Raw genomic sequence first — 26,849 nt, forward strand, 5'->3', positions numbered from 1 at the left:
TTAGTGCTGTTGAAAATTATATATCTAATTTTTAAATTATTTAAATGTTTGCTGACATACAGAAAAACAATGGACTTTTGTATATTGACCTTGTACAGAGAGAACTTCTTAAACTCACTTATTAACTTTGTTTCAGATGAACAGTCATGTTATCTGTGAATATGAGTTTTATTTCTTCCTTTCCAATCCTTATACTTTTAATTTATTTGTATTGTTTATTGTTTACCTTATTACAGACATCAGGAACAATGTTGTATAGAAATGGTTAGAACATGCCTCCTTGTTTCATTCCTGATTTCAGAGGGAAGGCTTTCACATTTTCACCATTAAGTATGATGTTTTATACAGGTTTTTTGTAACGACATTTTATTAGGTTAAGGAAGTTACCATTTATTTATAATTTTCTAAGATTTATTTTAAAAATAATGTTATGTATGGGTGATATATTTTTAATCAGATGACTTTTCATCAACTGTTGTAATAATCTTATGCCTTTTCTTCTTTATACTGTTAATATAGTGGATTACTTTGATTTTCAAATGATATCCCCAACCCTTAATTTATGAAATAAAGAAAACTTGGCCTGGATGGATTATTATTATTATTACATTTATTTGTTTTTATTTTTGGCTGTGTTGGGTCTTCGTTGCTGTGCGCGGGCTTTCTCTAGTTGTGGCGAGTTGGGGTTACTCTTCCTTGCAGTGCACAGACTTATTATCGTGGCTTCTCTTGTTTCAGAGCATGGGCTCTAGGCACGCAGGCTTCAGTAATTGTGGCTTGTGGGCTCTAGAGTGCAGGCTCAGTAGTCGTGGCGCATAGGCTTAGCTGCTCCGCGACATGTGGGATCTTCCCGGGCCAGGGCTCGAACCCATGACCCTGCATTGGCAGGCGGATTCTTAACCACTGGGCCACCAGGGAAGACCTGGATTATTTTTTAATAAGTTGCTGTATTTGATTTGCTAGAATTTTGTTCAGGTGTTTTGTATCTATGGTTATGAGTCAGATTGGCTCATCATTCTCTTCTCTTAAGGTCCTCATCAGGTCCTCCTGGATTCACAAAATGAATTGAAAGTGTTTCCTCCCACCCTTATACTCTGGAAGAGTTTTTTATAAAGCTGAAGTAAAAATTTTCTTAAATATTTGGTAGACTTCATCAGGAAAGCCATCTGAGATTAGAGTTTTCTGTTTTTTGGAGGGGGGGAATACAAGAAATTTTGGTGTATATTTCAAGGCATTTGTCCATTTTATCCACTTGTCCATTGCCAAATTTGTTGATATAAATTTGTTTATAATAACCTCTATTATTTGGATTATAAAATGGTGATATTTCAATTCTATTTTTTCATTTGTCAACTGGAATAATTTTATAAAGAGATGCTTCCCCTCATCTACTGTTTGGTTGTCCATTGGTAGAGTTCATTTGAAGAAAATAGGATAAATATTTGTTTCTCTTTATTTACCAGTTTTCAAAATAAGGAATTGGTTTCCTCTCATTCTATAAAGGTGATTTAAAAAAAATCATCATGAATTCATTGATTTAATATATTTAATGAGTTTTACCCCATTGCAATAATTATTCTCCACGAAGCTCAAACTGTCCCATCTTTGGCCAGTAGAAACCTCTTGATGTTGATTTCTGATTACTTTTATTTATTTTTAATTAATTTAGTTTATTTTTGGCTGTGTTGGGACTTCGTTGCTATGTGCAGGCTTTCTCTAGTTGTGACGAGTGGGGGCTACTCTTCGTTGCGGTGCGCTGGCTTCTCTTGTTGTGGAGCATGGGATCTAGGCATGCAGGCTCAGTAGCTGTGGCTCACAGGCTCTAGAATGCAGGCTCAGTACTTGTGGCACACAGGCTTAGTTTCTCCGTGGCATGTGGGATCTTCCCAGACCAGGGCTCGAACCTGTGTCCCTTGCATTGGCAGGCAGATTCTTAACCACTGCGCCACCAGGGAAGCCCGATTTCTGATTACTTTTAAATGACTCTAGCAGTCCTTGATACTTCCTTGCTATTGGGTATGCCAAACTATTCTAGGCTCATCTTGTACATTTCTTCCTTCAGGCATGGAATCAGCAATTTATCTAAGAATGCCCAGTACCTTTAGTGGGAAACGGTATTTCAAAACAACAATCTGGCTACTAAGGATACTTTCAGTTACTGATTAGTTATGTTTCTAAGGATTTTAATGGTCAGAATAGGAAAATTTTATCTATCTCTCTATTTGATTAATAAATTTATATCCAGAGCAATATCCAATACTTCATGAGTTCATATTGAGTCTTATTAGAATTCAAGATTTTTGTCTAACTTCTTCTATCTTAACATATGTATCTTCTTGCTTTTACAACAGAACACCTGGTGAGGAATGGTAGTATTAGAAAATGTCATTATTACATATTTGTTTTATCTCACATTATACACCTCAAAACTTTAGAAAAACAATACAAATATTATCACCAGTGTCATGATTACTGAAAGCACTTATATTTTCCCCTTGTATATGCTCTTCACATTCTCCTATCATATTTTATAATTGTACTAGATCTACATTGTCTGAGAATACACCCATTATATATTACATTCTAACCCATTTAACCCTCATTTTGTTTTAGTCCTGTAAGTAACTATATACTATATTATAATGCTTCCTCCTAGTCCTTATGTTGATATCTCTTTAATATTTTTGGTTTTCTGAAGCTTCTTACTTAGTAAATTATTCAGGAAGGGCTCTTGGAAACAATATTATCAGAGCTTTCTACATACTGATAGCAGTTTGTGCCATTTACAATGTAATCAGTTTTGCTGGATATAAAATCCTTGGCTTGTATTTATTTTCCTTTAGTATCTTAAATATTTGACTCCACTTTCTCCTGGCATACAACACTGCTATAAAATGTCTGATGATAATTTAATTTTCCTTATAAATTTCTTGCTTTTTTGCCTATATGCCCACATGGGTTGGCTATTCTGATTTGATATTCTGAAGTATATGGTATGTTCTTTCAATAAGAAGTTTGAAATTTTTTTTGGGGGGGGGGGTGGTTGTGTTTTGTTGAGTTATTAGTATTTGTTTTGTTCCTTTGCCTTGGTTCTCTTTTTTCAGGAATTCCATTTATTCTTTGCCTGTCCTCAATATTTGTCACTTTCTCTCCAATCATTTTTATTTCATCCTTCATTTCTTTTTTACTTAAAATTTTTTCCTCTTTTAATTTCATGTATCTTGTAAGACATTATCTGTCGTTCACTTTCATTTTTTTTAATGCTATTTCTATTGTATTCAGAATTTTAGGTTTGGAAATTATTTTCTTTCAGTAACTTAAAAATATTTTTCTTCAAAGACTTCTGGTTTTTATTATTTCTATCGAGAAATAAGCTTTAAACCTTATAGTTACTTTTTTGAAGGTAACTTATCTTTTTTGCTCTGAATACTTTAAAGATTTTTCTCTTTGTTTTTGATTTTGGAAATTTTACTGTGACGTTTTTGGATGCAGATTACTTTTTCTGTGCCTTGATGTCTTTCACCAGTTTTGGAAAATGTTGCTTCTGACCAATACTCTCTCTTCTCTTTTTTTAGGACTCCAGTTCTTAGATCTTAGCTTTGGATCTCCTTTATGTTCTTTTTCTACATTTTAAATCAGTTTATCTCTCTATGTGTAATTCTGGATATTTCCCTCTGATCTCTCTTCTAGATGGCTAATTCTCTTTTCAGTCATCACTCCCAATAGTTGAGTTCATACTTCCAGTTATTGCAATTTTAATTTTTTTTCTAGAAGTGATTAGTAGCTCAGATATAGGCATGGATAAGGCAGAAAGATTAATGTTTAAAGTTGCATAACACTAAACAAGAACAATACCGGGGAAAGTGACATATAGGCATTGGGAAGACAATAGCTGAAGGACTGAACTGTGGAGCTCAAGTTAGGTAGGAAATGAAGAGAAGAAAAATGGGAGAAGCAGAGGGTTTCTCTAGATATCTAGAGATATCTAGATTGTGTGAGAAAAATAGGCAGAGGAGTAATGGGAAAGAGAGAGCTAAAGAGTTCAGAGACTGAAATGTTTGCATTTAAATGTAATTTTAATAGGAGGAGCTATATTGGTCGGCTTCACTGCAATAATAACTCCAACCCTCAGGGGTTTTACACATTAAATTTTAATTCTTGATCACACATAATCCAATGCAGATGTCCCTGGTTAAATGGCTCCTATGGATGACTCTCCTCAAAATAGTAGATTAAAAACTCAGACTTTTAAAATCTAGTGGCTTCTTGAAGTCCCTTATCCCCTTCATCCAGTTCACATCTACTCCATCTTTAATCACTGCTGTAATATATTGACATGTGAAGGAAGATGGGAAGCATGGAGGTGCATGTGAAGTTCTTAAGTACTTCATCCTGGACACATATAACTTCTGCTCATACTCCAGTGATAAGAATCAGTCACTTGGTCCGACTTAGTTGTGAATGAGGCAGGAATGTGTGATGGGGTAGATTTGTTTGGTCACATAATTGCAGTAATGTGGAGGGGAGTAGCAGGTGGAATTCAGGTCTCTTTGTTGTCACCCGCGTAGGTTCTACTTCTTGGAGAATTAAGGTCTCTGGTAGATGAGAAAGTTATTTTGGAAGGAGTCATCCCTGGTTTTGTATGAGATCTCTGACAAATCTCAGGAATCAATGCTGGTAACTTCTAGAGAGGCTCCATCATGATGGGAGGCCCTCAAGGGCAAAAAGCCCCACGTAGAAGGGATGGGAGTGAAGTGTGGTGATTTGGAGTAGGAAGGCCTTTCTGCTGTGGCCTGCAAAGTGAGCAGGAAGAATAAAGGGGATTCACTGTGGAGGCTGAGAATGAACAGTCATGGAGGATGAAGGAAAACCAGGAGAGTGTGGGGACAGTGAAGCCATGGTCAGTGGGTCAAATGCTGCAAAGAAGTCAAAGTGAGATGAAGCCTAGAGTGTGTCCGTTTGATTTAGCACAAATGTGATGAATGTCTGAAAGTGAAATGCAGGCCCATAAATAATCAAACATTAAATACAATGTGGAGAGAAAATAAAATATGAATCAATAATTGCATCATCCTACTATAAATATTATCTTTTCTGACCCCTTTAAGTCCGTTCTACAGGACAGTGATTTCTTTTTTCATAAATGAATTTTCATAGTCATAGAATTCAATATAGAGGTCATATTTTTTTTCCTACCTACAGTTGACTGGTTCTGTTTTCCTTAGATAATTTATATATAGATTTAAAATGGAAAGACTTGTCTAATTGCATGCTAAATTCTATTTAAATCCAAAATGTCATACCTTCTTCATAGTGTTGTTAAAGCTATAATCATCCCTGCCATGTATTTCCCACACTATGAAATTTACTTCAACATCTTCAACATAGCCACTGTCATTGTATCTGAAAGAGACAGCGAACACAAAAATAATAGTTTAGTGCAGAAGGGCTAAAAGCTCCAGCTCTCAAGACAGATGTGCTTAGGTTTAAATCCTGTCTTTATCACTTAGCTTTGTGACCCTGGGGAAGTTACGTAAACTCTTGAAGCCTCAACTTTCTTATCCGCAAAATAATAACAGTACTTACAGTATAGGTTTCCTTCAGCTCTCAAAATAAATCTCAGGGCTTCCCTGGTGGCGCAGTGGTTGAGAATCCACCTGCCAATGCAGGGGACACGGGTTCGAGCCCTGGTCTGGGAAGATCCCACATGCCGCGGAGCAACTGGGCCCGTGAGCCGCAACTGCTGAGCCTGCGCGTCTGGAGCCTGTGCTTCGCAACGGGAGAGGCAGCGACAGAGAGAGGCCCACGCACCGCGATGAAGAGTGACCCCCGCTTGCCACAACTAGAGAAAACCCTCGCCCAGAAACGAAGACCCAACACAGCCAAAAATAAATAAACAAATAAGTAAATTAAAAAAAAAGAAAAGATGACTACTATCTTTAAAAAAAAATAAAAAATAAAAAAATAAATCTCATAGTAACGAAGCAGAAAATTTTCACTTTTTTAACAGTTGGAACCATAGTTCTCTTCAGTTTGATAGGAACCGTGTATTGATAAGGTGAGTAGGTGAGGTCATGCTGTCATGGCTGGTAGCAGGGAGAAAGATGGAAGGGAGCGATGAATGGAGGAAGGGCAAAGCAAGGATTCTTTGGTGTTACTTAATCAGCAAATACTCTTTGGGTGCCTATTGTGTACCAGAAAATTAAAGCACAGAACTACTATGATTAGAACTGAGAAGGTACAGATCTCTCTGGAGGAACCAGCTGGAAGATGTGGCTAAGTGTTAGAGGATCAACAGCATCAGTAAGAGTTGAGGTGGGGTTGAGAGGCAGAAACAGTCATAAGCTCCCTGGAGCTATAGTCGCGCACAACCCCTGCTCAGAGAATGCATGATGACTTCCACCAACAGCAGACACCAGCAGACAGTCCAACGTGGACAGGGTGCCCACTCCCCTGATGTCAGGACTGGAGACATAAGCTCCACTGAGCTTACGGTATTTACCCCAAACTCAGTACGTTTTAAAAGAGATGTATTACTGGGGCTTCCCTGATGGCGCAGTGGTTGGGAATCCGCCTGCCAATGCAGGGCACACGGGTTCGAGCCCTGGTCTGGGAAGATCCCACATGCCGCGGAGCAACTGGGCCCGTAAGCCACAACTACTGAACCTGCGCGTCTGGAGCCTGTGCTCCGCAACAAGAGAGCCCGCGATAGTGAGAGGCCCACGCGCCGCGATGAAGAGTGGCCCCCGCTTGCCGCAACTAGAGAAAGCCCTCGCACAGAAACGAAGACCCAACACAGCCATAAATTAAAAAAAAAATTGTTGAAGTCAATTAAAAAAAAAAAAAGAGATGTATTACTTCAAATTGTTATGATTTTTTCTGCTACCATATGAAAATAGGGCCTTGAGATAAAAGCTAAAGGCAGTTACTGATAAAGTCATACCTTTGAATACCAGAGCTTGACTGTTTTAAAAATGGTTACATGCCTTCCTTCTCCATCAGTTATTGCCCATTTTTCTGAATGAAATTGTCCCCCGCACCCCTTGGATGGAAATTTCACTTAGGACCTTGGTCTCAGGCAGGTTGCCTCAGTGTCTGATATATTTTCTTGCTTCTCATCTCTGTGTCTATTCATAAAAAACAGCAGATGCTTCGCAGTGTCTCCTTACTCACTGCCCAGGTCTCTGCCTGACTTTGCAGTCATTCTGTCTAGCTTTGCAGGTCGGCTATAACTCACTACCATCCACCCATGGTCATAAAAAACAGTTTTTGTTCCTTTCTCACAAATTGAGAAGAAAACATTCTTAAGTGTCAGAAAGTGTTATCTGAGAAGCTATTTTGTTTCTATCTTTCATTAGTTTTTAGAAATCATAGAGATGAACTCAGTTGTGGTTAAGTGGGGATTGGTACAGTGGTGCTTCACTTCTTTCTTGGCATGTGATGGGGGTTATAGAGAGCTCTAAATTCTAATGAGAGCTCTGGACCCTCCCCACAGGAAAATGCACATGTGTGTGGGCATGCACACAATTTTCTATACAGTTTCAGAGATTTGGGCAAAGCTCTAATTCTAGGAGCTTTGGAAGGTGCAGCATGTTTGAGCGCATCTTCTGAAAGCCATCAGATTCTTGAATTAATAAAAACTAGTTGCAAAGACCTATGTTTTATTTAAAGATCTTAACTGAATTCTGAGCAGGCATCTTTTGACAATCACAAAAGCAATAAGCTACAGTGTCATCTAGTGGCAATAAGGATAAATTACATGACTCATACTTTCTGGGTTTATAATGATCTTTGATGTTCTATGTATTTCACTGAGAATATGGGACCAAAATACTTGCCTGTGTAAGCATGGCTTATTTTCATTAAACTTCATTAATGTGAGATATAATACTAATTAAACCTGAGAGATTCATGAATGTTACTACATTTTGTAACTTCTCCTTACAATTTGTAACTTCTCCGCTATGGCAGTTCCACTTTGAAAATTGGGAAGGAGAGACCTCTCTGTTGATCCATTAGACACATATGTTTTCAATCCTGTGTGGTCACTCTAGATAGCCCATTGTATTAACCTTGTCTTTTACTTTCTGTAATGTGATGCTTTAATACCTAGGGCCTTGCTTACCTTGGAGGGATGCCCCTCCCAGGGTTAACTCCTAGAGGTAGTAAACAGCTCTCCTAGGAATGCCTTTCATATGCAAACCAACCAATCCAGAGCCCATACCCCCAGCCACCTCCTTTATGGGTTGTCACACTGGGCCACTATCTACCTGCCCTAATCACCCCAAGACCAGGTACTAGACAACAAGACAGTACTTATGCCCAGAGCCCACTGAAATTACTCAAAATAGCCAATCCTAAACCTGCTTACCCTGTCTCATCCATTCCTTCCCACAGAAAACACAATAAAGACTCTTACCTCTGTTTTCCCCTCACTTCCTCTGTCTCCTGACAGACTCTGGTGCTTCCTTCTGAGGCCCTACATGGTGTGCAGTGCCTCCTGTTTCTTGGGATTGGTATTTACAATATATACCTTCCTTCACGACAGTCATTTCCACGTCTGTGTGTCTTACCATATCTGATTAAAACAAATCTTGAGTAGCCCTAAAGCACCCCTAAGACCTGTTACTGAACTTCCTGCATCACAGTAGAGCAATTATGTCCCACTGTTTCCTCTGGGTTGCTTCTGTAGCACCAAATTCTGGTTTAGGAAGGGTTGTCATGGGAATTAAGAAAGCAAAGAGGCAGCTGGGATGACATATTCCCCGGTGGATCATACTCCCAGGACTTGCTTTATTCTTATTAATGTTTGATAGTGAATCTATTATTGTTTTATCTGTAAAATTCTGCCCAACCTTGTTCCTGAGCCATCCTCTACAAAGGTAAGGCATTTATCATAATTTAGAGACCTGGTCCACACACTAATTTCCTAGTGACTACCCATGTCTGCCTGTTTTCTCAAGGCTTAACTAATTAGCACCCAAATTTGCCTCTCATAAATACCTAATTGAACACCGGGTTATCAACTATGTATTGCTATAGTTCAGTTGAATTGAACTCTGAGCCTTATTGATCTGACTGTCCCTCTGTAGTTAACCTCAACTATTCAATTGATTATCCTAGAATTGGAGGCAACAGGCTTTATCAAGTGATTCCTTGTTGCAGAGATACAAAAAGTTACCCCTAGGGAAAAGTACTGCCACAATAGTCCAAAGGAGTGCTGCTCCAAAAGTCTACCTTCTGACCCCAGCATCTTCCATCTTTCACATCCTCTCACCTGCCCCTTGACCTCATAGGTACTTCCAGTCCTCTGTTTCCTGTCTGCTTTCCTGCTACACAGAAGTTCCTTTCTAGCTGCTCTTCCTTCCCCAATCAGCCTAATCTCATGGTTGATCATCTGACCCCCTCTCTCACTAGCATCCTGGATGCACTCAGCTGTTCCTCCCCTTGCATGTAATATCTAACCTAGACATTGGATGGTACCTATGACTTCTTCATCTGTGCATGTGCTACTTCAGACATTCAATGTGGGTGAGGATTGGACCCACTCATGGTATCTTACCTCAGTTGTGCCTTTGGTGCTGTCCAGTAATCTTTTTACTGGCCCTTAGCCAGCCCCTTCTCATATTACCCTCAGTGACCTTTGATATTCTCCTCAAAGACCCTCCTCAATCCCTCCCTTCTCTCAGTTTACAGGTGGCCCTCCTTCCTACTTCATGTAAGTAAATCGAGGCTATCAGACATGACCTTTCTCAACTCCTACATTCCTATTTCCAAACCAGTCACTTTCTGCATTTATTTTTACTCCTTCCCTCCAAGCCTAAGAGGATGAATTGTCCTTTCAACTTTGCCACGTGGGCATTTGATTCTACTTCCCCAGTTTTCTTCATGGACCTTGCGCCTATAGCTTAGGCACTTATTTTTTTTAATTAGGAAATATTTCATATATGCAGAAGAACACAGAGAATAATGTGAAAATTATTACTTATCATTTCCATCCTGGTTTTATACTTTACTTATATATAAATGTATCCACAAATCATATATAGTATTGATTTATGGGTTTGAAAATATACATACATGATATTATACTGTGAATATCTTTTGGTGATTTTTTTTTTCACTCGATATTAGGTTTTGAGACAAAGCCATAGAAATTTCCAGTCTCTTGTTCTCTGTTTTCCTCATCAGCAGGTCCTTCCTCATCTCTCTTCCTTCCCTATCCAACCTGAACTTCATGGCTGATCATTTGATTCCCCCTTACAAGCATCCTAGTTCATTCATTTTAACTGCTATTTGGCATTCCATTGTCTAACTACACAGGGTATTCATCCAAATGTTCACTGTATTTTACCTTACATATGTTTCACCACAATTGTTAAAAATCTGTACTTAAAAGATACCATAAATAAACATTTCAACCATCTGTCTTTTTTACTTTGTTTATGGTGTCTTCCACTGCAGATTTTTAAAAATTGAAATATAGTCGATTTACAATACAGTAAGTCCCCTACATATGAACCTGTTCCGTTCTGAGAGTGAGTTCATAAGTCCAATTTGTTTGTAAGTCCAACAAAGTTAGCCTAGGTACCCAACTAACACAATTGGCTATATAGTACTGTACTGTAATAGGTTTATAATACTTTTCACACAAATAATACATAAAAGCAAAGAAACACAAAAAATAAGAAAACATTTTTAATCTTACAGTACAGTACCTTGAAAAGTACAGTAGTACCAGCTACATCACCGCTGGTTTTACACTTGCTTCCAGAATCCTGGGTTTGAAATAAAGATACTGTACTACGGTGTTCTACACAGTACTGTACAGTAAAGTATACAAAAGCACAACCACCTGTAGAGGATGCACACACATGACAAAGTACACCAGACATGTGAACTAACTTACATGATTGGACATGCGAACGCACGTTCGCATCTTTGAAATTTCGCAACTTAAAGGTTCGTATGCAGGGGACTTACTGTATTATATTAGTTTCAGGTGTACAACATAATTTCTGGATCATATGGTAGTTCTACTTTTAGTTTTTTGAGGAACCTCCGTAGTGTTTTCCATAGTGGATGCACCAATTTACATTCCACCAACAGTGTACAAAACTTCCCTTCTCTCCACATCCCCACCAACATTTATCATTTGTAGACTTTTTGATGATAGACATTCTGACAGGTGTGAGGTAACATTTCAATATTTTTAGAGATTATTTAACTAACTATTAATCTAAATAATCTTATAGATTAATCTATAATTTTATAGATTATTTAAATAACTCCATTTAAAGTTATTACAAAGTAATGGCTATACTCCCTGTGCTGTACAATATATCCTTGTTGCTTATTTATTTTTATACATAGTAGTTTGTGTCTCTTAATCCCATACGCCTATCTTGCCTCTCCCCTTTTCCCCTCTCCTCTGAAAAACACAAGTTTTTGTTTTCTATATCTGTGAGTGTCTCTGTTTTGTTATATACATTTGTTTCTTTTATTTTTTAGATTCTACATATAAGTGATAACATAGAGTATTTGCCTTTCTCTCTCTGACTTATTTCACTAGCAATAATATTTTCTGGGTCCATCCATGTTGTTGCAAATGGCAGAATTTCATTCTTTTTTATGGCTAAGTAATATTCCATTGTGTGTGTGTGTGTGTGTGTGTGTGTGTGTGTGTATACCACTTCTTCATTATCATTTGTTAATGGACACTTAGGTTGCTTCCATATCTTGGTTATTATAAATAATGCTGCTATAAACGTTGGGATGCATGTATCTTTTCAAATCAGTGTTTTCATTTTCTTTGGATATATATCCACCAGTGGAATTGCTGGATCATATGGTAGTCTATTTTTAGTTTTTTGAGGAAACTCTGTACTGTTTTCCATAGTGGATGCACCAATTTACATTCCACCAGCAGTGTACAAATGTTCCCTTCTCTCCATATCCTCACCAACATTTATTATTTGTAGACTTTCTGATGATAGCCATTCTGACAGGTGTGAGGTGATATTTCATTGTGGCTTTGGTTTGCATTTCTCTAATAATTAGCAATGTTGAGCATATTTTCATGTGCCTGTTTACCATCTGTATGTCTTCTTTGGAAAAATGTCTATTCAGGTCTTCTGCCCATTTTTTAATGTGGTTTGTTTTTTGGATATTGAGTTCTATGAATTGTTTATATATTTTGGATACTAACCCCTTATTGGTCATATCATTTGCAAATATTTTCTCCCATTCTGTAGGTTGTATTTTTGTTTTGTCAGTGGTTTCCTTTGCTGTGCAAAAGCTTTTAAGTTTGAATTAGACCCCATATGTTTATTTTTGCTTTTGTTTCTTTTTCCTTAGGAGACATATCCAAAAAAATATTGCTACTATTCTCTTTAATCCATTTTGATTTTATTTATGTATATGGTGTGAGGAAATGTTCTAATTTCATTCTTTTACATGTAGCTGTCCAGTTTTCTCAGCACCACTTCTTGAAGAGACTGTCTTTTCTCCATTTGCTTGCCTCCTTTGTCATAGATTAATTGACCATAAGTGTGTGGGTTTATTTCTGGGCTCTCTATTCTGTTTCATTGACCTATATATCTGTTTTTGTGCCAGTACCATGCTGTTTTGATTACTATAGCTCTGTAGTATAGTCTGAAGTGAGGGAGTGTGATCCTTCTAGATTTGTTCATTTTTCTCAACATTGCTTTGGCTATTATTCAGGGTCTTTTGTGGTTCCATATAAATTTTAGGGTGATTGGTTCTAGTTCTGTGAAAAATGTCATAGGTATTTTGACAGGGATTGCATTAAATATGTAGATTGCTTTGGGTAGTATGAATAGTATGAACATTTTAATATTACTTCTTCCAGTCCAAGAACACAGGATATCTTTCCATTTCTTTGTATCATCCTCAATTTCCTTCATCAATGTTTTATAGGTTTCAGAGTATAGGTCTTTCACCTCCTTGGTTAAGTTTATTCCTAGGTATTTTATTCTTTTTGATATAATTTTAAACTTGATTGTTTTCTTGCTTTTTCTTTCTGATAGTTCATTATTAGTATATAGAAAAACAACAGATTTCTATAAATTAATCTTGTACCCTGCAACTTTACTGAATTCATTAATTAACTCTAATAGCTTTTTTTGGTGGAGACATTAGGATTTTCTACATATAGTATCATGTCATCTACAAATAGTAATAGTTTTATTTCTTCCAATTTGATGCTTTTTGTTTCTTTTCCTTGTCTGATTGTTATGGCTAGGACTTCCAATACTATGTTAAATAGAAGTGTTGAGAGTAGGCATCTTTGCTTTGTTCCTGATTTTAGAGGAAAGGCTTTCATTGGGTGTGATGTTAGCTCTGGGTTTGTCATAAATGGCCTTTATTATTTTGAAATATGTTCCCCCTATACCCACTTTGATGAGAGTTTTTATTATGAATGGGTGCTGAATTTTGTCAAATGCTTTTTCTGAGTCTATTGAGATGATTATGTGACCTTTATCCTCCCTTTTGTTAATGTGGTGTTTCACATTGATTGATTTGTTAATACTGAACCATTCTTGCATCCCTGGAATAAATCACACTTGATCATTTTATATATTGTTGAATTCGTTTTGCTAATATTTTGTTGAGGATTTTTGCATCTAAATTCATCAGAAATATTGGCCTGTAATTCTCTTTTTTGTAGTGTCTTTGTCTGGGGTGGTATCAGGGTAATTGTGGCCATGAAGAATGAATTTGGGAGTGTTCCAATTTTTTGGAATAGTTTGAAAAGGATAGATATTAGCTCTTCTTTGTGTGTTTGGTAGAATTCCCCTGTGAAGCTCTCTTCAGTCCTAGACTTTTGTTTCCTTGGAGTTTTTTTAATTAAAAATTCAATTTCACTACTAGTGATAAGTCGGTTCAGAATGATTGTCTATTTCTTCCTGATCCAGTCATGGAAGGTTGTATGTTTCTACAAATTTGTCCATTTCTTCTAGGTTGTACAATTTGTTGGCATATAACTGTTCATAGTATTCTCTTAGGATTTTTTGTATCTCTGTGATATTGGTTGCTATTTCTTCTCCTTAATTTCTTATTTTATTTGGGTACTCTCTTTTCTTCTAGATGAGCCTGGCTAAAGGTTCATTAATTTTGTTTATGTTTTCCAAAAACCAGCTCTTGGTTTTATTGATCTTTTCTATTTTTTCTTGGTCTCTATTTTATTTATTTTCTCTCTGATCTTTATTATTTTTTTGCTTCTGCTTATTTTGGGCTTTGTTTGTTCCTCTTTTTCTAATTCCTTTAGGTGATAGGTTAGGTTGTTTATTTGAGATTTTTCTTATTTCTTGAGGTAGGCTTGTATTGCTATAAAATTCCCTCTTAGAACTGCTTTTGCTGCATCCCATAGATTTGGGAAAGTTGTGTTTCCATTTTCATTTGTCTTGAGTATTTTTTGATTTCCTCTTTGATTTTTTTCATTGACTCGTTTTTTTTAGTTGTGTGTTGTTTAGTCTCCAGGTGTTTGTGCTTTTCCCGTTTTTCTTCCTGGGATTGATTTCTAGTTTCATACTGTTGTGGTCAGAAAAAATGCTTGATATAATTTCTGTCCTTCTAAATTTGTTGAGACTTGTTTTTTGGCCTAGCATGTGATCTATCCTTGAGAACATTCCATGTGCACTTGAATAGAATGTGTTTTCTCCTGGTTTTGAATGGAATGTCCTGTAGATACCTATTAAGTCCAACTGGTCTATTGTGTCATTTAAGACCAATGTTGCCTTATTGATTTTCTGTCTGGTGATTTGTCCATTGATGTAAGTGGGGTGTTAAAGTCCCCTACTCTTATTGTATTATTGTCAATTTCTCCCTTTATGTCTGTTAATATTTGCCTGATATATCTAGGTGCTCCTATATTAGGTGTATGTATGTTAACGAGTGTAACATTCTCTTCTTGTATTGATTCCTTTATCATTATATAATGCCTTTCTTTATCTTTTATTATAGACCTTGTTTTAAAGTCTATTTTGTCTGATATGAGTATTGCTATCCCTGCTTTCTTGTTGTTTCCATTTGCATGAAGTATCTTTTACCATCCCCTCACTTTCAGTTTGTTTGTGTCTTTAGTTCTGAAGTGCATGTCTTGTAAGCAGCATATAGATGGGTCTTGTTTTTTAATCCAATCACTGACCTATGTCTTTTGATTAGTGCATTTAGTCCATTGACATTTAAAGTAGTTACTGATAGGTATGTATTAATTTGGTTTTGTTATTGTTTTCTGGTTGTTTTTGTAGTTCTTCTCTGTTCTTTTAGTTTCTTCCCTTGTGATTTGATGATTGTCTTTAGTGGTATGTTTTCTTCCTTTTTTTCTAGTTTCTGTGTATCTAGTATATGTTTCTGATGTGTGGTTGCCATGAGGTTCCAACATATTGACCTATAACTACATCTGTTTTAAACAGGTAGTCCTTTAGGTTCAAGCACAATCTAAAAGATCTACAGTTTTTACTCCCCTCCACCACATTTTTGGTTTTGATGTCATATTTTGTGTCTTCATGTTTATCCCTTTACTGATTATTGTAGTTATAGTTGATTTTACATTTTTTTGTTTTTTAATCTTCATACAAGCTTATTTCAGTTGTTGATCCTCAGCCTTTACTATATATTTGCCTTTACTATATATTCTTCCTTTATTTCCTTTCCTATAGATTCTTTCTTCTTGTTATAGCCTATTCTTTTCCACTTAAAGAAGACTCTTTAACATTTCTTTTAGGGTAGATTTAGTATTAATGAATTTTTTTAGTTTTTGCTGGTCTGAGAAGTTCTTTATCTCTCCTTCAATTCTAAATGATAATCATGATGGGCAAAGTATCCTAGATTGAAGATTTTTCCCTCTTAGCACTTTGTATAGATCATGCCACTCCCTTCTTGCCTGAAAAGTTTCTGCAGAAATATCAGCTGATAGCCTTATGGGTGTTCCCTTGTATATGACTCTTTGTTTTTCTCTTGCTACCTTTAGAATTCTCTTTATCTTTAAACTTTGCTATTTTAATTATGATATGTCTCGGTCTGGGTCTGTTTGAGTTTATTTTGTTTGGGACCCTCTGTGCTTTCTGAACCTGGATATCTGTTTCCTTCTTCAGGTTTGGGAATTTTTCAGCCATATTTCATCAAATACTTTTTCAACCCTCTTCTCTCTCTCTTCTCCTTCTGGCACCCTTATCATGTGCATGTTGATATGCTTGATGCTGTCTCAAAGATCCCTTAAAACTGTTCTAATTTTTTTTTTCTTTTTGCTCTTCTGATTGGGTGATTTCTATTATTCTATCCTCCAGATCACTTATGCATTCTTCTATATCACCTAGTCTGCTGTTCATTCCTTCTAGTGTGTTTTTCATTTCAGTTATCATATTCTTCAGTTCTGACTGGTTGTTTTTCATGTTCTAGTTCCTTGTTAAAACTCTCACTGTGTTCATCTATTATTTTTCCTAATTCAGTTAGCATTCTTATTACTAATGCTTTGACTCTTTAACTAGTAAATTGTTTACCTCTTTTTCACTGGTTGTTTTTTCAGGGGTTTTCTGTTGCTCTTTCAATTGAAACAAATTCCTCTGTATTCTCATTTTGCTCAACTCTCTGTGTGTATGAAATTAGATGAAACAGTTACCTATTGCGGTCTTGAAGGGTTGTCCCTTTATGAGAGCATCCCTATACAGTGTGCATGTGCCCAGTGGCTTTGGTGGGAGAGCTGGATCTGAAGTGAACACAAGTCCCATCTTTTCACAGGGTGTACTGGCAACAATCACCTTGGTAGGATGTGGGACTGGAGATGGTAGGGCCAGAGCCAGGTGTCAGCCAGGGCTTCTCCTCTGCTCTGTGACCATCACCACCCTATAAAGGGAGGGGGCGAGTCCCAAGTTGCTGAAGCAGAAGCCCTGAAGTTTGGGTCTGAGCTGGCTCTGTTCCCTTTAAGTGTGTGCTCTCCCGCCTCCCAGCACTGGAACCCTTATCCCAGAGGGAAGCAGTGCTGGAATAAGAGGGGCTGGCATGGATGCTCGGCATGTGTCAGTGTACAGGCTGTGGTGTTCTGGCTGGGGTCAGACACCTGGACTGCTTCCAATGTGCTGCCTGTGAAAGTGCCAGTAATGGCTTCCCCCACTCCACTCAGACACTGCTTTGGGTCTGAACCTCCTTTGTCCCTCACAGATGAGCCTCCCTTTGGCCTCTGCCATCCTGGCCAAGGTGTGGAACTGTGTCATGAAACAAGCAGGACTCAAGTGGTCATTTGGCTCAGGCTAGGATGTGCACTGGGGCGTCGTGGGAAACCAGCCAGCCACCTGTGCAGTCTCAATCCACCCTCTCCACCCTGCTTCAGGAGCAAGCAAGTGTGTGCTCCTCATGAGTGGAGTTCCGGCTTCCTACAGTCCTTCTGTTAGTCCCACTGGCCTTCCAACCAGCCAAGGGGGCTCGTCTTCACAGTGTTGGACCCCAGGGCTCAGGCACCCAATAGGTGGTTTGAACTGCTCACTCCTTCGGGAGGATCTTCATCCATGTAACCTCCTTTCTCCTCTGAATCCCCTCCCAGGTTCACAGGTCCTGACCTGATCACTTTTCTTCCCTTCCTACCCAATTCTGTGTGGATCTTTCTGACAGCCTTGGTTGTAAAGAAGTCTTTCTGCCAGTCTCCAGTTAGTTTTCAGTGAGAATTTTCCACATGTAGCTGTATTTTCAATGTGTTCATGGGGTGGGGGCAGAGGGAGAGTCCATGTCCTTTTACTCCACCATCTTGATCTCCTCTCCCCAGATTTTTTTATCATGAAAAATATGCACAATGTAAAAATTAGCATTTTAACCATTTAAAAATATACAGTTCAGTGGCATTAAGCATAAAACTTCGTTATATGATCACGACCATCTGTCTCCATAACTCTTTTCATCTTGCAAAACTGAAATTTCAGTTAGCAGACATTTAATCCTGTCCAAAATGTCCATAGTATATTTGGTCCATCCCAAAATGTCCTTCTTTGATATTTGCAGGACCATTTGGTCCTGTCCAAAATGTCCATAACACATTTGATCTATGCCAAAATGTTCTTTATATTTGGTCACATTTGGTCCTGTCCAAAACATCTATGGAGACATTTTGTCCACAGCAAAAAGTCCTTGATATTTGGTCCTGTCAAAACTATTTGGCATAGACCAAATATTTTCATGAATGTTTTGGACAGAACCACATTTCAAGAACTTTTTGGCATGGACCAAATATCTTTTGGATCAAATGTCTTATGGACATTTTAGACAGGATCAAGTGTTCTGCAAGGGAAATTTCTTACCCATTAAATGATAACTTGCCATTCCCCTTATCCTACAGCCCCTGGAAAGCACCATTCTACTGTCTATGATTTAACTACTCTTGGTACCTCATGAAAGTGGAATCATACAGTATTTGTCCTTTGGTGACTGGCATGTTTCTTTTAGCACAATGTCTTTAAGGTTCATGCATGTTGAGGCATGTGTAAGAATTGCCTTCCTCTTTAAGGCTGAATAATACTCCATTGTAGATATGTATCACATTTTGTTTATCTGTTTATCTGTCAATGGACACTTGGGTTGCTTCCACCTTTTGACTATTATGAATAATGCTGCTTAAGAATATGATGTACAAATATCTGTTCTAGTCCCTCCTTTCACTTCTTTTGGATATATAGCCAGAAGTGAAATTGCTAGATCATAGGATAATACTATGGTTAACTTAATAGTTAACTTGCTAGTTCTTTTATCCTTCAGCACTTAAAAATGCCATTCTATTGTTACCTGACCTCTACTGTTTCTTTTTTTTTTAAAGATTTTTAATAAATTTTTATTTTATATTGGAGTATAGTTGATTACTAATAATTAATAATGGAGTATAGTTGATTAATGGAGTATAGCTGATTAATAATAAATTTTTATTTTATATTGGAGTATAGTTGATTAATAATGTTAGTTTCAGGTGTACAGCAAAGTGATTCAGTTATACATATACATGTATCTATTCTTTTTCATATTCTTTTCCCATTTATGTTATAACAGAATATTGAGCAGTGTTCCCTGTGCTATACAGTAGGCCCTTGTTGGTTATCTATTTTAAGTATAGCAGTGTGTACACGTCAATCACAAACTCCCAATCTATTCCTCCCCCTCCTCCACCCCTCCCCCCAGTAACCATAAGTTCATTCTCTAAGTCTGTTAAGTCTGTTTCTGTTTTGTAAATAAGTTCATTTGTATAATTTTTTTTTAGATTCCACATATAAGTGATGTCATATGACATTTTTCTTTCTCTGTCTGACTTACTTCACTTAGTATGATAATCTCCAGGTTCATCCATGTTGCTGCAAATAGCATTTCATTCTTTTTTTATGGCTGAGTAATATTCCATTGTATATATGTACCACATCTTCTTTATCCATTCCTCCATTGATGGACATTTAGGTTGCTTCCATTTCCTGGTATTGTAAATACTGCTGCAATGAACATTGGGGTACATGTATCTTTTCTAATTATGGTTTTCTCCAGATATATGCCCAGGAGTGGGACTGCTGGATCATATGGTAGCTCAATTTTTAGTTTTTTAAGGAACCTCCATACTGTTCTCCATAGTGGCTGTACCAATTTACATTCCCATCAACAGTGTAGGAGGGTTCCCTTTTCTCCACACCCTCTCCACTATTTATTGTTTGTAGATTTTTTGATGATGGCCATTCTGACTGGTGTGAGGTGATATCTCATTGTAGTTTTGGTTTGCATTTCTCTAATGATTAGTGATGTTGAGCATCTTTTCATGTATCTCTTGCCCACCTGTATGTCTTCTTTGGAGAAGTATCTATTTAGGTCTTCTGCCTATTTTTTGATTGGGTCATTTGTTTTTTTGATATTGAGCCACATGAGCTCTTTGTAAATTTTGGAGACTAATCCCTTGTCAGTCACATCATTTACAAATATTTTCTCCCATTCTGTAGGTTGTCTTTTCACTTTGTTTATGGTTTCCTTTGCCATGTAGAAGCATTTGAGTTTAATTACTGACCTCTACTATTTCTGGTGAAAAGTTTGCTGTAATTCTTATCTTTGTTCCCCTGCATGCAATATGTCATTTTTTCCCCTGTCTAGCTGTTCTTAAGCGTTTCTCTTTATCTTTAGTTTTCAGCATTTGTCTATGTTGTGCCTAGATATGGTGTTTATTGAGCTTCTGGGATCCATGGGCTAATATTTATCACCAACTTTGTATATATTTCAGTCAATATTTCTTCAAAAAAATTCTCCAATTCTATTTAAGTTAGATTGCTTGATATTGTTCCATAGGTCATTGAGGCACATAATTTAAAAAATTTCTGTCCTGTGGTGTAATTTGGATAATTTCCATTGAACTATCTTTATTTTCACTAATCTTTTTATCTGCTTTGTCTAACTTCCTATTAAGTCCATGCTATTAATTTTTATTTTTAAATTTCAGATGCTGTATTTGCTTTTATTCTAGCATTCCAAACTGACTCTTTTGAAAATTTATTTATTTTTGGCTGCATTGGGTTTTCATTGTTGCACGCAGGTTTTCTCTAGTTGTGGCGAGCGGGGGCTACTCTTCATTGCGGTGCATGGTCTTCTCATTGTGGTGGCTTCTCTTCTTGTGGAACACAGGCTCTAAGCATGTGGGCTTCAGTAGTTGTGGCTCACGGGCTCTAGAGTGCAGGCTCAGTGGTTGTGGCGCACAAGCTTAGTTGCTCTGCGGCATGTGGGATCTTCCCGGAGCAGGGCTTGAACCCGTGTCCCCTGCATTGGCAGGCTGGTTCTTAACCACTGTGCCACCAGGGAAGTCCCCAAATTGGCTCTTTTAAAAAAATAGTTAGCATTTCTTTACTGAGATTCCCTATCTGTTCACCCGTTCTCTACAATTTTCCTGAGAATCTTTTAACATATTTACACTTGCTGAATTAAAGTCCTTGTCTGCTTATGCCAGTCAGAGTCTGGGTCATCTGTAGTCTGCTACTACTAACTCTATTTTATTGATTTGGGGTCATTTTCCTGCTTCTTTGGATGTTTAGTAATTTTTAATACTGTACTGAACATTTAAAATTATACATTGTTGACACTCTGGGTTTTGTTATTTTCCTCTAAAGAGTTTTGTTGTTATTGTTGTTCTTCTTTTTCTTCTTCTTCCTCCTCTTCCTCTTTTTCCTCTTCCTTCTCTCCTTCTCCTTCTTCTCCTTCTCTTTCTTCTTCTTCTTCTGAAGATAAACAACTGGTGGATCTCCCTGACCCTGATGAAGATTAGTTTTAGGACTTGGAAGGCTTTACAGTTGTTTAGTTTTGCCTTTAACCCCGGGACATAGCATTTTGTCCTTAGCTAACCCTTTTGGTTTCAGAAGAAAGCCTAAGGTGTTTTCCAATACCCTCTAATTTGGTGTGACTTGGTCCAGATTTGTCTCTCAGCATCAGGTAACTATTGAAATCTCTGCTTCCTTTCCTTACACATGAACAGTTCAAGAGTTAGCCAAGAATTTGAGGAAAAAGTTTTCTATACTTTTGTTGCTCCTCCTGCATGATGCTGTACTTTCCAAGATTTTTCACCTAAATTTACAGCTGTTTCACAGTCACATACTTCACTGTCTGTCTCTTAAGTCCAGTAGATCTGTCATTTTCTGTTAAAGCCCGATTCCCTCATACCCTGCCAAAAACTACGAAGTGACCTCAGAGGACAGTCTTACTTAGAAATCTTTCCTTGTTTCAAGGATCATGTCTCTTGCAATTTTTGCTCTCTAATGCTTCTAAAGAATTTTTTATTACAGTTTGTCTAGAGCATATATAATTGGTATTGGGCAGAGTGTATGTCAAATAAAACTACTTTGCCATTTCTAGAACTTCAATTCTGGAAGATATTTGTCTGGATATTTTTAGCCCATTGTTTTTCTATATAAATTTTAGGACCTACTTGTTAAATTCTGCTGAAAACCCTGATGAAATTTTATTGGAATTTCATTTAAGTTATGGATAGATTAGAGAAGAACTGATACCTTTATTATAATACTGAGTCTCTCTATCAAAACATGTGGTATAGTTTTTCAAGTATTATAGTCCTCTTCTATGTATTTAATACTGTTTTATAAATTTTGCTATACAGGTCTTGTACAACTTTTATTAAATCTATTCTACTTTATTTTATTTTTGCTATTGTGAATGGAATAATTTTTCTATTATACAGTTTACCCTCAAAAACCATGGGTTTAAACAGTGTGGGTGTGCTTATATGCAGATTTTTTTCAATAGTAAATACTACAGTACTACACAATCTGTGGTAGGTTTAAATCGGCAGATGTGGAACAGCAGTATGGAAGAACCACATGTGTGGAGAGCCAACTATAAGTTATATGTGAATTTTATTATTTTTATTATTATTACTATTATTATTTATTATATGTACATGGAGGGTTGTTCAAGGGTCAGCTGTATATTCTAGTTAGCATTTCCTGATGTATAGAGACATTTTAATTTATTGTGTTTTGATCTTGAATTCAACTTGCTGAACATTCTTCTAAGGTCTAACAGTTATTGGATATTTCTCTCATAAATTACGTATACCTGACTTCATTTAAAAATTCAATCTTAGAATTATTGTCTTTTACTATAGAAGTAAGTGCTTTAAAATTTTGGTCATTATTAATATATTTATATGTATTTCTACTATGTAACTTTTTCTTTTTACTAACTCTGTATTTTTTCTCTTTTCATCTATAGCATTGCTCAATAGTGTAAGTTGGTCTAACTTCATTGCTACAACAATCCTCAAAATCTCAGTAAGTTAACACAATAAAGTTTATTCCTTACTCATTTTATGTTCCACTGTGGGTGGAATTAGAGGAGGGGAGATGCTCTGCTCCACATAATCCTTTAGAGACCCAGACTTTTTCCATTTAGTAGACCATAATGCTTCTGAGTCCTTTTTGGATTCTCCAAAACTGGCAGATGATAGAAGATAAAAAGAGATAGCTGGGAGGATCATGCAAAAGTTAATTTTTTTTGTGGGGGGCAGAGTCCAAGCCTGACTGGTCATGTGACACTTTGGTCCACATTCCACTGTGCAGTATTCAGGCATATGGCCCCACCTAACTGCAAAGCATGCTTAGAAACAGAGTCTAGGTGTGTGCCCTGGAGGAAAAGAAAATGGGATTTTGTATGTTCATTAAGTTTTCTCCTTATCAAGCTTTTTTCAAAAAAAACCACTTTGTTCTTTTTATTCTTCTTTTAGTGACTCTTCACTTTAAAAGCCTTGACCCCACACCTAAACAATACTAAGATTTCAGAATAATTTAACTCTAATCATCTTGCTTCAATTCCACATGTTGAGTAGTATTATTCCATTTCCATCTTGTTTTCACATCCATCAAAGATATTATTCTTAAAATTTATTTCTACAGTTTATCTTTCTTTACTTTAACCAATAATTTCTTTCCTTATGATTGATTCCTCTACTTTACTATTTTCTTTTTTGGGCTTATTTTTCTTCTTATTGAATAAAATCCTTCAGTAGTTTTTTGTTTTGTTTTTATTAAGGATTTTTAATGTAAACTCTTTATTTGCATAGGTATTTATTTCACCCTAACTCTTGAATAAAAGTTTATCTAGATTTACAATCTAAGATTAAATTCTTTTCCCTCAGCTCAATGAAAATATCATTCTATTATTTTTGTCCTATTTTCGCTGATAAGAAATCTCTCAATATAAGTGGCAGTCTATTGTGGGTAATCTATCTTATCTGTATGGCAGCATATAAACATTTTCTCTTTTTCTTTTGTGTTCTATGATTTCATTTTGAGTTACTTAAGACTTTGTGTCAATCTTCACCCTGATGACTTAGCCCTTTAATAAATTATGGAAAGTTTTCACATTTTATTTGATTGAGTTTCACTTCCCTTTCCAACCCATTTTCTCTAATTTCTTCTTCTGGAGAAAACTATTAGGCACATGTTAGAAGAATTTGTCATTCTTTCCTCAATTGTTCCTTAATTTCTTTCTTATTTCTATATCTCCTTAACTATTTTTGTTGCATTCTGGTTGATTTCCATGTCTCTCTCTCTCTTTCTTTATTTCTTTTTTTTTTTTTTTTGTAACCCTCTCTTTACCCATATCTTTAGTGGTTTGTAATCATCTCTAAAATTTTGAATTTAATAGCTAAGATTTTATATCTAGAATTTCTATCTTTTTAAAACATGCCTACTTTCTTTTCTTTTTTTTTTAATATGATTTTTTTTTTTTTTTTTTTAGGCCGCACTGTGTGGCATGCGGGAACTTAGTTCTCCAACCTGGGGTCAAACCCATGTCCCTTGCATTGGGAGTGTGGAGTCTTAACTACTGGGCTGCCAGAGAAGTCCCCCTACTTTCTTTTCATAGTCATATTTTTTGTTATAGTTTGTTTTATTTGTCTTCTTTTTTTCTTTATTTTTCTTTAACAATATTTTATGTGTTCGGATTGCTTTATTTTTAGTTTTGTTGTGCCTATCTTTCAATTTATTTTATCTTCTAACTCTCCCATTTCCTCATATGGTTGGTAAACCTTTATTGACAATTCTTTGGTGGTGGTGATTTTTCCAGTGGGAGTCTTATGCCCTGGATTTGCTTTTTCAATTGCTTCTGTTGGAGCCTTAGGGATTTTATGGCTACGTGACATGTTTTTAGCTTCTTTTTTCATCTATTGATTTTCATCACTATAGTCTTTTCCTATGTATGTACATTAAATTTAGATCCCTGTCCACATACAGCCTGAGGTTGACATTAACATTCTTACAGGAGATATATTTTCCCACATTCATGCAGGTAAAACTTTCTTCCTTGTTTCTCTGGTCATTGAGTAGAATTTTCTAGTCTTCATATATCCTGGATTTATGAAAGACATTTCTGGCCCCACAGAGGGTTTAAAACCCTATCTCCTAATTCTTACTTCCAGTATCCTGGATCAATATTCCTGGACTACAGTAGATCACCCAGAGCTGATTACTCTTAGAGTTCTCTCTTTACTTCTGTCACCTAGAGATTGCTCTTTCTTTTTTTCAAGTTTGGCAATGCATAAAATATTTTGTTATGTTTTATCAAGGATTATGTGTGTCTATGGTGGGTGGGGAGTGATTCAAGTGAGCTCAATCTGTTGCATTACCATATTCAGAATGACTGATTTTAAACTTTTCTTCCTTTATTAAAGAAAGCTCAACTGTAACATGTAAACTGTAAACTTGAATTGTAAACATGCTCATATCTTTTATCCTAAAAAAAGAAACCTCATGATTTTGTGTTTTACTCTATAGGTAAATTTCAACCAAAAGTTGAAAAAGTGTAGGCTACATTTTGCCCCTACATAAAAACCTTTCATTGATTTTGCAAACCCCCTGCAATCTGACTTCTGTCTGTTCTCACCATTTCATAGAAACTACTCTTATAAGGTTCACTAATGCTATTCTAATGTCAAATCTAATGGGCATTTTCAGTGATGGTTTAGTAGATCTCTCTGAATTTGACTCTTTTACTCATTTTTTCTTAAAAATTCCTATTGTGGGGAGGAGGAAGGGTAAGCTGGGACAAAGTGAGAGAGTGGCATGGACATACATACACTACCAAATGTAAAATAGATAGCTAGTGGGAAGCAGCTGCATAGCACAGGGAGATCAGCTCTGTGCTTTGTGACCACCTAGAGGGGTGGGATAGGGAGGGTGGGAGGGAGGGAGACGCAAGAGGGAAGAGATATGGGGATATATGTATATGTATAACTGATTCACTTTGTTATAAAGCAGAAACTAACACACCATTGCAAAGCAATTATACTCCAATAAAGATGTTAAAAAAAAAAAACACCCAAAAAACCAAAACAAAATAAATAAATAAATAAAAGACAAAGGCAAAAAAAAAATTCCTATTGTCTTTGCTTCCAAATTCCACATTATCTATGTTGTCCTTGTGTTTCTCTGAATGTTTTTTTCTGGCTCTTATTTCTAGACTCTTTTTTCCTCTCACCATCTTTGAATATTGTTTTTTGTTTTTTAGTAGGGTAAATCTTTGGCTCATAACTCTTCTTATTTTCCATATTATAGTTAAAATGAAACACTTACAACTTTTGATACTTCCTTTTATGTGGAGGGAGCTCAATGAGTATAACATTCTTGGTCTATCTTTGCTCTTCTATTCACTTTGCCCCTTGGGAAGTGGGTTGACTTAAATGATTGATAACTTAGAAAAGAATAAGCTGGGCATGCTTGGCTTAGCTTCACATTTTTCTTCTTATGAGTGAATTTCTTGCAGGATAACATGTTCTTTTCTCATTTATGTTACACATTTAAAGGGCCTCCAAGATGAGAGACCAACAGTGGATCAACAATACCTGTGACTGGGGAGATAATTCTTCTTAACCCTGTTAGGCATAGTATTAGTGGTGTAGTATCAGGAAGTTCACTTTCTGCAAATGTAAGCTACATCTGTCAATATATATTTTTTTGTCAGTAATAAGTGATGAGTAATAATATTCATCTTCTGACTCATATTATTCAATTCACTCAGGATTTGGTCAGGGAAGAGGGGTACAATTGGACCTCCTATGTACTCCAGCAATTCTTTATGATCACCCACAACAATTCTTAATATCACAAAATTTTTATTGACTTCCAAATATATCTCTAGCTCAGACAGTTTACATGAACCTCAGATGCTTCAATTTAACATTTTATTGCACATCTCCTTCTGGATGTCACACAGACTCAAATTCAAAATGTCTAAAAATCAACTAGTCATCTTCCCCTGTAAGCGTACCCTTTATTCTCTATTTATATTACAATTGATGGTATTAAAATATGTCCAGTTTAGGG

The 26,849-nt window shown here is 36.5% G+C and overlaps 1 protein-coding gene across 1 annotated transcript in view; it reads right to left on the reverse strand.

Moving 5' to 3' along the window:
• Positions 1-26,849, reverse strand: part of CATSPERE (catsper channel auxiliary subunit epsilon) — a 264,240-nt gene that overhangs the window by 25,240 nt on the left and 212,151 nt on the right. Inside the window, exon 18 of the mRNA XM_057536226.1 lies at positions 5,304-5,403. Coding sequence (XP_057392209.1) covers positions 5,304-5,403 — 100 coding nt within the window. The remainder of the gene's footprint in view (positions 1-5,303; positions 5,404-26,849) is intronic.

Source organism: Balaenoptera acutorostrata, chromosome 1, assembly GCF_949987535.1.
Source record: "Balaenoptera acutorostrata chromosome 1, mBalAcu1.1, whole genome shotgun sequence".
NCBI lineage: Eukaryota > Metazoa > Chordata > Mammalia > Artiodactyla > Balaenopteridae > Balaenoptera > Balaenoptera acutorostrata.